A 14,183-nucleotide genomic window follows, 5' to 3' on the forward strand; every position below is an offset into this window, starting at 1 on the left:
AGTCTGGAGGAGCCAGCCGACCGTGTTTATGATTCTCTAAAGTGTTTACTGTTACTCTCATAATTACTTCCCTCAGCCCCCCCCCCCAACCCATCCGTCCACACACACACACACACCGCCATTCCATATATACACACACAGCAAAAAAAAAAAAGCCAACACCTGGCCTGCGCTGGGGTGATGTCTCTCATTGCACGCTTGATGCTCACACAGGCTCAATTTTGCCGTTCCTGTTAAATTTCATATGCCAGGTACCTACCTGCCATACAGAGGAAATCTTTTTTTTTTTAATACTAAAAAGATAAATAGACAGGAGAACACAATTTACATTGCAAGGCCCAGCGGAAGGTTTTGTGTAAACGTGGGAATCCCGTATTGTGAGTCACGTGCATTGATGAAGCCGGGGGCTGCTTTCTTTTTTCCCCCTTTGATTTAATGTATTCACCCTGCCTCTCTCTCTCTCTCTCTCTCTCTCTCTCGCTCGCTCGCTCGCTCCACGCTCGCCTCCTGAACCTGACATGCTCCCAGTGTGAGCGGATGGAGCTCCAGGGTTACCGGTTCGTTTCGATCCAGTGATGGATATACACTTACTGTTTTCCAGTCATCAAGCCTATTAAGAAACGCCTATAATTTTTATTATATACAGGCAAAGGGTTGCATTTAGAGCTGTTGCTGTTCTAGTCGCATTTATGTATTTTTTTCCGCTCTTTATATTTGGCTCCGTTTATGCACGTTGCTAATCTCCGGATGATGATGCAAATCAAAGCCGAAAGAGCCCATGCTGCCCGATCCCGTGCCCGTGTTCGCGGCTGCTGGATAAACTTCTTGCAAGCGTGAGTTTTGCCGACTTTCCGGGGTGGGAGGGAAATGCGGGGAGGCGCAAAGACACATTTGGAGATGGCGATTGCAGATGCCTATAAAACGCGGCGTGAACTGAGCGCGGCTCGCTGAAGCGCAGGAGAGCCGCCCGACTGCGTGAGTGCAAGGAACCAAAAGCCCGATCGGCACCTTTTCTTCTGGAGATATAAATATTTTTTTTTCATCTCTGTCCTTTTTTTGGATAAGGGGAGGGGAGGGAGGTGGAGGTGCTGCACTGCCAAGTTTGACATGGATCTGAAGGGGGAGCCTGAGGATGGAGTCTCCCAGCCGCCACCCGCTTTGGACGCCTTTGCCAGCCGCTCCACGCTGCACGGCATCTCGCACATCTTTAGCTCGGGGCGCTTCCGCGTCAAGCGCTGCTTCTGGCTCTGCTGCTTCCTCGGCTCCTTCAGCTTCTTGCTCTATGTGTGCGTGGACCGGGTGCACTTCTACCTGCAGTACCCGCATGTCACGAAGCTGGACGAAGTGGCCGCGCCGGTGATGATCTTCCCGGCTATTACCTTCTGCAACCTCAACGAGTTCCGCTTCAGCCGGGTGACACGCAACGACTTGTACCACGCTGGGGAGCTTCTGGCGCTGCTCAACCACAGGTGGGTCCAACCGGGCTCGAACTTGGGAGGGGTGGGAAGCTGTGTGTGTGTGTGTGGGTTGGCTAAGGTGGCTTGATATTTCCGGGCTGGTCGCTGTATTGTCAGAAACGATCGAGTGCGAGAGCTGATTGTGTGTTTGTACCTGCCCCAGTGTTATATAGCGCCTTTGATGGCGAACAGATACTCAGGATAGCAAAACATTCTCAAAACTAGAGGGATGTATGATGGGGTACAACAGAACCAATCCTGAACGGAGCGACTTTCCAAGGGGCCCACACTTAAACCAATCTTACATGTTAGGTTAAGATTCAAGAATTCGAAAGAATAATCGAGCTTGGCGCTATATTGTGAGAAATAATCAAGCGTGAGGTCTGACTGACTCGGTGGCAGCCTCGGTGTTTATACGTACGCTAGAGCTGTATAGCGCCTATGATGGCGAACAGTTTACCCGAATAACACAACGTTCTCAAAGCTGGAGGGATCTCTGATCGGGTAAGCGCCATTCCATCGCAGGGTCCCACTCACTCAGAGTGGGCATCTTTGACAATTTAATACGACATCTTCAGTGTTATTGGCTGAGACGGAAGAATTCGAAAGAGTAAAGGAGCTGGGCGCTATATTGTCAGAGACAATCAAGTGGGAGGTCTGATTGGCAGCCTCAGTGTTTGTACACGTGCTAGTGTTATATAGCGCCTTTAATGTCGAGACGCTGCTCTGAATAACAAAATAGTTTCAAAACCAGGGGGGATGTGTGACGAAGGTACAACAGAACCCATCTTGGACGGAGAGCCGTTCCACCGCAGGGTCCCACTCACTCACTCAGTCACACTGGAGGTCTTTTACATTTTCGTACGACATCTGGATTGTTAGGCTGAGGCTGAAGACTTCAAAAGAGTAAGGGCGCTATATTGTCAGAAACAATCAAGTGTCACGTCTGATTGGCAGCCTTAGTGTTTTGCACACATGCTAGTATTATATAGCACCTTTCATGGCAGACAGCTTCCTGAAATAACAGGACATTCTCCAAAACGAGAGGGAAGCGTGATGAGGTGCCTGGCACAAGCGGAAGAGCCATCCCTGCAACGGAGTGCCATTCCATGTACATTGGCCAGGGTTATATAGCGCCCTCGATTTTCAGTACTGGAATGTCAGGATATTCAAGGCAGTCGTTTGCCATCCAAGGCGCTATGCAACACCAGGGCACTGTCAGAAATGATCAAGTGTGAGGCTGATGGCTGGATGAAGGCTGTCTCAGTGTTTTTTTACGTACAGTAGTGTTAGTATAGCGCCTTTGATGGCGAATAACACAACATTCTCAAAAATTGAGAGATCTGTGATGGGGTACTGGGCACAAGCTGTAGAGCCAGCCCTAGATGGGGCACCATTCTATCACAGGGTCCCACTTGCACCTAAACTGGGCATCTTTTACGTTTTAGTAAGACATCTTAAGTGTTAGGCTAAGACTCAAGGATCTGAAAGAGTAAGGATGCTGGGCGCTATATATGGGCACCAACGATCAAGTGTGATTGGCAGCCTCAGTGCTAGTGTCATATAAAGCCTTTCATGGCAAATAGCTTTCCTAAATAACATGACAAAACAAGAGGGATCTGCAATGGGATATAGGGCAGATGACGAAGAATCAACCCCGGACAGGGCGCCATTCAGTGTACATACGCTAGTGTTAAAATGCACAAGGATCTGTGTAGGGGTGTAGGGCAGATGATGAAGAACCAACCCTGGACGGTGCGCCATTCTATTACAGCCAGGGGCCCACACTGAGGCAGACTGGGCATCTTTTATCTTTTAGCACGACATCTTAAATGTTAAACTAAGATTCAAGGATCTGAAAGAGTAAGGATACTGGGCACGATATAAGGTCACAAATGGTCAAGTGTGAGGTCTGATTGGCAGCCTCATTGCTAGTGTTGTATGGGGGTGCCTTTCATGGCAAACAGCTTTCCTAAATAACCTGACATTTTCAAAACTAGAGGGATCTGTGATGGGGTACAGGGCAGATGATGAAGAACCGACCCTGGATGGGGTGCCATTCCGTGTATATTCGCCAGGGTTATATAGTGCTCTCGATTTTCAATGCTGGACTGTCAGGTAGTTGTTTGCCATCAAAAGTGCTATACAATAACCAGGGCACTGTCAGAAACGATCAAGTGTGACGCTGGTGGACTCGTTGGTGACCTCAGTGTCCGTATGTACAGTAATGTTAGTATAGCGCCTTTGAAGGCGAACAGCTTCCCTGAATAACACAACATTCTCAAAACTAGAGGGGTCTGGGATGGGGTACTGGGCACAAGCTGAAGGACTAACTCTGGATGGGGTGCCATTCCATCACAGGGTGGCACTCGCACCCACAGTTGTCATCTGTTACATTTTAGTATGACATCTTATGTGTTCGGCTGAGACTCACCCGGGGAGCCAGTCTTGAGAATCTGAAAAAGTAAAAGAGCTGGGCGCTATATAGGAGAAAGCGATCCAAATGGAACATCTGCCGCCACTTTGAGAAATGGCAGCAGTTTGAATGTGATAATGCTACAGATGGCAGGGGTTCCTTTGTTTAGTATAGCAGCTTTAATGCTGAATGGCCGCTTTGGATAACAAAACATTCTCAAAACCACAGGGATGTGTGATGTGGGACAGCGGAGTGCCACTCGATCACAGGGGCCCATACTCAGGCACAATGGGCATCTTTTACATTTTAGTAAGACATCTCAAGTGTTAGGCTAAGACTCAAGGATCTGAAAGAGTAAGGGAGTGGGGTGCTATATATCGACAGAAGCGACCAAGTGTGAGCTCTGATTGGCAACCTCAGTGTTGGTACACATGCGTGGGTTGTAAAGCACCTTTCCTGGTGAACAGCTTCCCTGAATGACATGGCATTCTCAAAACTAGAGGGATCTGGGCTGAGGTGGTGGGCACAAGCCGAAGAGCCAACCCTGGATGGGGTGCCATTCCATCACAGGGACCCACTCACTCACAATGGGCACCTCTGACATTTTAGAAGAATTTAAAGGAGTAAGGGAGTTGGGCGCTATATATCGGCAGTGTGTGGTCTGATTGGCAGCCTCATTGCTAGTGTTGTATGGCACCTTTGACGGCAGACTGCTTCCCTAAATAACATGGCATTCTCAAAACTAGAGGGATCTGCGATGGGGTACAGGGCAGATAACGAAGAACCAACCCTGGATGGAGTGCCATTCCATCGCAGGGTCCCACTCACTCACACTGGGCATCTTTGACAATTTTGTACGACACTTTCAGTGTTATAGGCTGAGACTCAAGACTTCAAAGGAGCTGGGCGCTATATTGGCAGAAACAATCAAGTGTGAGGTCTGATTGGCAACCTCAGTGTTTGTACCTGCCCTTGTGTTATAGTGTTATATAGCAAAACGTTCTCAAAACTAGAGGGATGTGTGACGGGGTACAACAGAACCAATCCTGGATGGAGCGCCTTTCCATCACAGGGGTCCACACTGAGGCACACTAGGCTTCTTTTAGGTTAAGACTCAAGAAATCGAAAGAAATAAGCGAGCTGGGCGCTATATTGTCAGAAAGAATCAAGTGTGAGGTCTGACTGACTCGGTGGCAGCCTCAGTGTTTATACATGCTGTATTCTAGAGTTGTGTAGCGTCTTTGATTGTGAACAGTTTACCCGAATAACACAACATTGTCAAAGCTGGAGGGATCTATGATCGGGTAGAACACAACCAACCAGCTGTGGATGGAGCGCCATTTCATCACAGGGTCCCACTCACTCAGAGTGGGCATCTTTGACAAATTAGTACAACATCTTCAGTATTATAGGCTGAGACTGAAGACTTCAAAGGAGTAAGGGCGCTATATTGTCAGAAACAATGAAGTGTGAGGTCTGATTGGCAGCCTCGTTGCTAGTGTCATATAGCACCTTTCATGGCAAACATCTTTCCGACATAACATGTTAAAACTAGAGGGATCTGCAATGGGGTACAGGCCAAATGGCGAAGAACCAACCCTGGATGGGGTGCCATTCCATGCATATTCACCAGCATTATATAGCGCCCTTGATTTTCAATGCTGGACTGTCAGGATATTCAAGGCAGTTGTTTGCCATCCAAGGCGCTATACAACAACAGGGCATTGTCAGAAATGATCAAGTGTGAGGCTGATGGACTCGTTGGTGGCCTCAGTGTTTGTACGTACAGTAGTGTTAGTATAGCGCCTTTGATGGCGAATAACACAACATTCTCAAAACTAGAGGGTGTGTGCAGAGCCAGCCCTGGATGGAGTGCCATTCCATCACAGGGTCCCATTCAAAAACACACTGGGCATCTTCTACATTTACAGTGTGACATTTTAAGTGTTAGGCTGAGACTCAAGAATCCAAAAGAGTAAGGAAGCTGGGCACTATATTGTCTGATTGAGGTCTGATTGGCAGCCTCAGTGTTTGTACATTCACTAATGCTGTATAGCGCCTTTCTTGGCAGGCAGCTTCCCTAAATAACTTGGCATTTTCAAGGGGTCTGTGAATAAGGGAGCTGGGCGCTATATCGGAGAGCACAAAAAACATGGAGAGTCTTCCACCCCTTGGAGCCATTTAAAGGTTAATGCTACTGATGGAAGTAATTCCATGTTTTATATAGCGCCTTTCATGGTGAACACCTTCACTGCATAGCATTAAGAAGGACATCTTTATAATTTAAACTCAGACGGCCTGGTCCTTACGTTGCAGGAGGAAACGTGGAGGAGTCACCTGATTTCATTGAATCGATTGCTTAAAAATTCTTGAAGAGTGGGGCGGCACGTTGGCACAGGGGGTCCAGTGGGTTTATATCCCAGTCACTGTCCGTGTTTTCGTTGCAGAACCCTAAAAGACATGTAGATGAGATGAAACAGCGAATCTAAGTTGGCCCTGCATGTTTGGTTTGTACCCAGGAACCACACCTCAACCCCCCCCCCGAGACCCCTACATATTAAATATGAGAGTGTAAGACTTTTACCTAACCACTTAGATGCAGGGCACTGACATGCGACCAAAAAGAACATGTCCTTCCACCTTGAAGAAAGAGACTGGATGTTTAAGGTTTAAACCTATAGAAGGGAATCCGGTCATTATGTTATATAGTGCCTTTCATGGTGAGACCGCCTTGAAGGTGCACATCTCTAGAGTTTAGGCACAGACATTGAAGAAATGTCAAGGGTTAGCACTGCTGCCGCCTCCAGTATCCTGGGTTCAAACCCCACGCCCCTTTTTGATCGCCAGTGTCTTCATCGGTTCGGCCTCTTTGGTACTCCAAACCTCAACAGAGACGCAGGTTAAGTTATCTGGCAGCTCCTGAGTGTGGCTTTCCTGCCTTGTGCCCAGGGCTGCCAAACTTGGCTCCAGGTTTACTGTATCATTATTAATTTTTATCATTGGGTGGACACTTTTACCCAAGGTGACTTACGACATCTCCGAGACACTTGGAGCAGAGGTGGGTGAATTGCCTCTTTCGTGATCACATAGTGTCAGCGGTGGGATTTGAACCCACAACACCGGGCCTTAACCACTATGCCATACTGAAAGGTGCTATATCACATTGGCATCATCGTAACTTGAACACTCAAGAGCACTGGGAGACCTCTTACTTACTCAAATTACTATATAGCGCCTTGCACTTTAGCAGCAGGCGGGTCTCTAAGCTGACTTTCTTGACCCACTGCATCCCCCCAACACCCCCCATGATCCTGAACTGGACTAAGTGGGTCTGAGAATGTTGTTATATTACATGTGGGCAACTTCAAGGCGCTATATAGTCACATGTGAGATAAGAGATGAGACAAGTAGAGAGCACATGTTTTAAATAAAGCACCTTTCACGGGTGAACGTGCTAACTGGACAATCTGTCTATGAAAGTCAGTTTGGTGGTCTTCTAGCTGCTGAAGTGCTGGAGGGTGCTATATAGTCATTTGAGTAAGTAGGGGGTCTCCCAGTGATCTGAAATGAAAAGCCTGCGTGATGCCCACTGGGGTGGCAGCAGCCTGAGTGTTAAGTGTGATGTGGTGACTTTCCAGTCTGTGATTGAGTGACTCGTTTGGTCGAGACCCCGCTCAGCCTTTGCAGCGATGGAGTGACTGATAGCGACATTCCCATGCATTACAAGCGAGCCATTAAGAAAGCCGACATGACAGCCCTGTAATTTTTCTTATTACCCTAAGTCTGAAGATTAGTAATTTTACGTCAGCTCTGTGGTGCCACACATTAACTCGAGTATAAACAGCATGAGGGGGCTTTTCTATTCTACTTAGATTACCATCAACTAACTGTGGAATGCCACCCATTGTGTGATATACGTTTGAAAGTGAAACCTTAATTAATGGCATTTTACAGAGGAGCGTTCAGTCACACTTGTGCCTTTGAGTGAGCCGCACGTCACTCTGTGCGAGAAGCTGGGAGTTTAATATACGGTGGAGTTTTACTGCTAGTTCAGTGCAGGGCGCTATACAGCCCCAGGTGAGGCAGCTCCAAGTCCACCAAAGAAGTCATGAGAGTCACACACAGCAGCTTTAAAGATTAGGCTTACAAGATGAAACCAGTACTTGCTTTATATAGCGCCTTTCACGATCATCACCTGTCATTGTGTCTAGAGGAAGAAGATTCTCTAGTGGGCCTGATTAAGAGAATTCAGTATTGGGTATTTATAGCGCCTTACATGATGAGTTCTTCTGCTGTGTCTTTAGGATGGAGAGCTTATCAAAGGAAATCAATTGTTCTGCTTTAATATAGTGCCTTTCAGGGTGAATGAGACGCACTATATAATAGATAGATAGATAGATAGATAGATAGATAGATAGATAGATAGATAGATAGATAGATAGATAGATAGATAGATGAAAAGCACTACAGATAGATAGATAGATAGATAGATAGATAGATAGATAGATAGATAGATAGATAGATAGATAGATAGATAGATAGATAGATAGATGGATGTGAAAGGCACTATATAGCATATAGATAGATTATCGGTCCCTGTTTTATACAGTGCCTTTCCTGTTGTACCTCCTCTCTGAATCTTGCCGAAGGTGAGCCTCTGTTTAATGTTACAGTCAGAAATTAGTCATCTCCTTTATTGTCTTTCTGGGGGTACTCTAAAGGTAAGGAGAACATCTGCTTGAGTGTTCAAAGTTTTAGAACAAAATCCGTATTTTCTTTATATAGTGCCTTTCATCGATGCTCTCCTCTCCTGTGTGCCATTGAGTGGAAAGTCTGCATTGTGCCTGAACGAATCTCGAGGGCTCCAAGTTCCCGTTGCTATGCAGAGCACCATTTGTGGTGGATGTCTTCATGAATGGAGAGCCTCAAGTGCACATCTTTAGGATTTAAGGGTAGAAATAGCAATCATCTGTATCATATAGTGCCTTTATTGGTGGATCCCTGAGGAACCAAGGACCACTGCTTGACTTTGGGTTCAAAACTACTATATAGTGCCTTTCATTGTGGTCACCCCTCCCGTGTCTTCAGGATGGGGTGCCTGTGGTGCATTTCACTGCATCCTTGGGAACTCAAAGTTCAAGGAGGACGTCAGGTCTTCTTCTTTTATATAGCATCTTTCATGGTGGCCATCTTCAGTGTGAGAGCCTTTAGTGTGCCTGTCTGCATGCTCAGGATGTAATGGATAGAAATTGAAATTGGTTGTTATTATATAGCGCCTTTCACAAGGTGCTATTGCAAGATTCTCTGGTGTCTCTGACTGCATCTTCAGGGTTCAAAGTTACAGAAAGAGATCAGTCGCTGCTTTATATAGCACCTTTCAAGATAATACCCTTCCCTGGGTTAGTGGGCCTGACCCCATGAAATCAGTCTCTGTTTTATATAGCGCCTTTCATGATGATGCCCTTCCCTAGGGTAGTGGGCCAGACCACATTATTAAGATTTAATGGAATTTGGTTAGGTGGCATGGTGGCGCAGTATGTAGTGCTGCTACCTCGCAGTAAGGAGACTTAGGTTTGCTTCCCAGGTCCTCCCTGCATGGAGTTTGCATGTTCTCCCCGTGTCTGCATGGGTTTCCTCCCACAGTCCAAAGACATGCAGGTTAGGTGGATTGGCGATTCTAAATTGGCCCTAGTGTGTGCTTGGTGTGGGGGTGTGTGCGCCCTGCGGTGGGCTGGCGCCATGCCCAGGGTTTCTTTCCTGCCTTGCACCCTGTGTTGGCTGGGATTGACTCCAGCAGACCCCCATGACCCTGTAGTTAGGATATAGCGGGTTGGAAAATGGATGGATGGAATTTGGTTAAGTTATATAGTGCCTTTCTTGGTTAACCCCTAAGAAATAGAAGAGGCTGCAGTGGGACAGGGTCCAAAATTATTGATAAAATCAGTTCTTGTTTTATATGGCGCTTTGATGATTGAGAGCCTCAAGGGTGTTTGACTGGTCTCTTGAAGTGCCTTCCAGGAGGTTCCCCACCCTTAGGTAGGGCAAGCAAATGTCATATAGTGTCTTTTGGGGTATTCCTACCCCAAAGTGACTTACATATCCTTTGATTTTGTGAAAACGCCTTTTCCAATGGAGGCCAGCGGCTCTCCCAGCAGCCAATCAGGAGAAAAGCAAAAGTAAGGCCAGTTTAAGACCACCTGACAGGAAGCAGGTGCTAAGACCCCAACCACAACAGCCCACCTCCTCATTATGCCTGCAAACAGAACATGGCTGAGCCCCATCTGCTGGAATTCTCATCTCGCAGCAAGGTGCTATATAGGCAGCATTTCAAGCCATTTGAATTCAAGTTGGGGGGCTGGCTGGCAGCTTTTATTTAGGGGGGGGGGGGATTTTTTGAGAGCTGCATAGGACCGTTAACTGGTACTACAAAATGGTGGGTGAGCATTGAGAGGGCTTATTGCTTCAAGGGGAGGCTGTACCAATAAAATACATGAACATGGAAGTCTCATTTTAGATCCGGAGAGACTGTCGAGATGGGGGGGTGTGCCTGCTGCTTCTGGGGGACTCACTAGAACCTGATGAGGAAAAATAGCGGGAACTACAGGGTGAGGGTGGGAGTGATTTGGCTGGGGGGGTCTGAGGGACATTTTGTGATTCACTTTGGAGAGGGGACTCACTTCCTTATTTAATAATATGATGTTAAGCAATCCCCCCAAATCCCCCCCAAATCCCCCCCCCATTTGCTTTCTCTTGCCTTGGGTTCATCGTTTTCCTCTGATGATGATACCTGGTAGGAGTTGACAGCTGAGGAATTAAAAAAAGCGAGTTCAGGGTATGTGACTCGTTTTCCTTCTTTGCGGCTTTCCAGCTACAGCATATAACATATAAGAGTGTGTGTGTATGTGTGTGTGTGTGTGTGTGTGTGTGTGTCAACAGAGAGTCCTCGGCCCCCCTTCACTTTCTTCATGCAGCCTTGTGCTCACATCATCTCACCAAGCAGCTCTTAATCCCCCCGCAAACACAGAATGATATGAACAATTGTATGCAAATTTGCAATAAAATGGAACAATGACCCCAGCATTCAGAGCCTTCTCCTCAGTACTTTGGCAACCATGATGCCACCCTGGGGTCTTTTTTGGGTCTGATGCCACAAGCATCACACCCCGCCCCCGGAATTTGGGGGATTCTCTGCCATTCGTCTCTCTGCATGCTCCCACTGTCAGGCTGGACCACCCATTTTCAGGTCTCTTCACCAATGGTCAAGACCCTCCCAGAGTTGTTCCTCAGCCACTCTTGGGTTTCCTTTAGTCCGGTCTAAAGTCCAGGGTGGTCCGAGCAGGTTTTTCATTAAGGATATCAGCTGTTCCTCCACCCAGGTTATTCCCCCCCCAGCCCCTGATGCTACTGACCAACATGCTGTTGCACAGGTGATGGGTGGTCCCCCAATTCCTCCAGAAAGGGATGCTTAAAACAGCTCCATCTTGGTTCCATCAGATTACAGAATCCTGTTTCTCATAAGCTGAGGGTCTTTTAGGTGCCTTTTTTTTTGCAAAAATTCAAGAGGGCCTTCATGAGTCTTTAATCGAGGAGATGCTTCTGTCTGGCCGTTCCGTCATGAAGCCCACTGTTGTAGCCTTTGGTTGTCCTTCTTGAAGCTTCTACCATCTCCCCACACGATCTCTGCAGATCAGACAGACCAGCAGGGTCTTGGTCAGCTCTCTTACCGTGGCCCTCGCTCATTTTGGCTGAACGGCCAGCTCTAGGGAGACCCTGTTTGTTCCAAAGTTTTTCCAAGTCCCACTGTGCTCTTGGGGTCCCCCAATGCTGCAGAAATGTTTTTGTGCTTCACCCACTTTCAGACAATCACTGTAACCTCATGGCTTTGTCATTGTCAGCTGTGAGACCCCCCAATGGACACGTGTGTGCCTCTCCTACTCATTCCGGTCGACTGAACTGACCACCAGTGGACCCTAAACATCTCAATAGAACGAGAGGCACCTGAGACAAAGCAAAAGCTCGGAATACTTGATGGCAGATTTCAGTCTTTGATTTTGAATACATTTGCAAAAATTTCCCAAATCTTGTTTTTGCTTTGTCACTCGGGGGGCATTCAGTGTTGCTTGATGAAGGAGAAAATGAATAGAAATGATTTTAGCAGCAGGCTGCAACATTAAAAAAAAATATGAGAAAAAGTGAAGGTGGATGAAGACTTTGTGAAGTCAAGATATGTGATATGTGAAAGAAACAAAACAGTGAGAGTCGGGGTCTTAGGGGAGGACTAACTTAATTGTGATATCCGAAGAAAGAAAACGCCAATGTGCTGAGCAAAGGTTTGGTGAAACACCTGCTGGGAAAAAAAAAAGAGGAAATTCGGAGATCGGACAGAGAGGGCCCACTTCAGGGAGGGCTTTGGTTAAATAGGGCCGAGACCAGAAGGGGCGTGGCTTTGTGTGTGGGAGGGGAAGTGACCTCATCAGACTTCTGGAGTCTTCTAGGCCTCATAAAACAGAAGGAACGAAAGGTAGTGGTGGCGTCACCCTCGTCTCCTTCTCTGTATTCATCCAGCACAATCCCATAAACACCCCCTAATGCTCACGTGTCTGAAAAAGCATACATATACATATAAAATTATATATATGAACTACTGGAAAAAAGTAAAGGAACGCTTTGAAAACACATCAGATCTCAATGGGGAAAACAAATCCTGCTGGCTATCTCTACTGCTGTGGACTGATATGATGATGTGTCAGGAACGAAAGGATGGAAATGAAAATGATGAACCTACAGAGAGAGGGCTGAACTCAAAGACACCCGAAAATCAAAGGGAATCAATGATGGGGCAGGCAGGCAGGCGAGTCCATTTGGACGAAATGTCATTGCAGCAACTCCAAATCGTACTCACTAGTTTGTATGCCCCCCAATGCCTGACAACGTCCTAATGAGATGATGGATGGTGTCCTGGGGGATCTCCTCTCAGATCTGGACCAGGGTATCATTGAGCTCCTGCACAGTCTGAGGCGTCAGATGAACCGAAACATAATGTCCCACCCAGAGGTGCTCTATTGGATTGAGGTGGGGGGGAGCAGTCAATGGGATCAATTCCTTCATCCTCTCGCCACATGAGGCCGGGCATTGCCGTGCACCAGGAGGAACCCAGGGTCCACTGCACCAGCATAGGGTCTGACAATGGGTCCAAGGATTTCATCCTGATACCTAATGGCGGTCAAGGTGCCGTTGTCTACCCTGTTGAGGTCTGTGCGTCCCTCCATGGATATGCCTCCCCAGATATATCATCCCTGACCCCTACCAAACTGGTCATGCTGAACGATGTTACGTTCTCCACGGCTTCTCCAGACCCTTTCACGTCTGTCACATGTGTTCAAGGTGAACCGGCTCTCATCTGTGAAAAGCACAGGGCGCCAGTGGTTGACCTGCCAATTCTGGCATTCTATGGCAAGTGCCAATCAAGCTCCAAGGTGCTGGGCAGGCAGTGAGCACAGGGCCCACTAGAGGATGTCGGACCCTCAGGCCACCCTCATGAAGTCTGTTTCTGATTGTTTGGTCAGAGACATTCACGCCAGTGCTCATCCTGTCCCTCCATGCCCAAAGGAGCAGATATTGGTGGGTCCTGCTGATGGGTTAAGGACCTTCTATGAGGGGCCCTGTCCAGCTCTCCTAGAGTAATTGCCTGTCTCTAGGAATCTCCTCCATGCCCTTGAGACTGTGCTGGGAGACACAGCAAACCTTCTGGCAATGCCACGTATTGATGTGCCTGCCATCCAGGAGAAGTTGGACTACCTGTGCCAGCTCTGTAGGGTCCAGGTATGGCCTCATGCTACCAATACTGACACTGACCACAGCCAAATGCAAAACGAGTGACAAAACAGATGAGGAGGGAAAAATGTCAGTGGCCTCCCTCCACCTGTTAAACCATTCATTCCTGTTTTGGGGGTCATCTCATTGTTGCCCCTCTAGTGCACCAAAGCTGCTGAAACTGATGAACAAGCCCATCTGCTGCTTAACTGACCAGATCAATAGCCCACAAGAGTCATGGACTTGATGCTGTACTCGGATTAACAAAGCGGTCCTTTCATTTTTTTGAGCAGTAGATAGATAGATAGATAGATAGATAGATAGATAGATAGATAGATAGATAGATAGATAGATAGATATGAAAGGCACTATATAATAGATAGATAGATAGATAGATAGATAGATAGATAGATAGATAGATAGATAGATAGATAGATAGATAGATAGATAGATAGATATGAAAGGCACTATATAATAGATAGATAGATAGATAGATA

General features: G+C 47.1%; 1 protein-coding gene across 1 annotated transcript in view; it reads left to right on the plus strand.

Moving 5' to 3' along the window:
* Positions 1-404: 404 nt before the first annotated feature.
* The window catches only part of asic1b (acid-sensing (proton-gated) ion channel 1b), a 572,780-nt gene continuing 559,001 nt past the window's right edge, over positions 405-14,183 (plus strand). The window contains exon 1 of the mRNA XM_051925074.1: positions 405-1,469. Within this exon, the coding sequence (XP_051781034.1) occupies positions 1,108-1,469 (362 nt within the window). The 5' untranslated portion in view covers positions 405-1,107. The remainder of the gene's footprint in view (positions 1,470-14,183) is intronic.

The sequence above is a fragment of the Erpetoichthys calabaricus genome, chromosome 3 (genome assembly GCF_900747795.2).
Source record: "Erpetoichthys calabaricus chromosome 3, fErpCal1.3, whole genome shotgun sequence".
Classification (NCBI taxonomy): domain Eukaryota; kingdom Metazoa; phylum Chordata; class Cladistia; order Polypteriformes; family Polypteridae; genus Erpetoichthys; species Erpetoichthys calabaricus.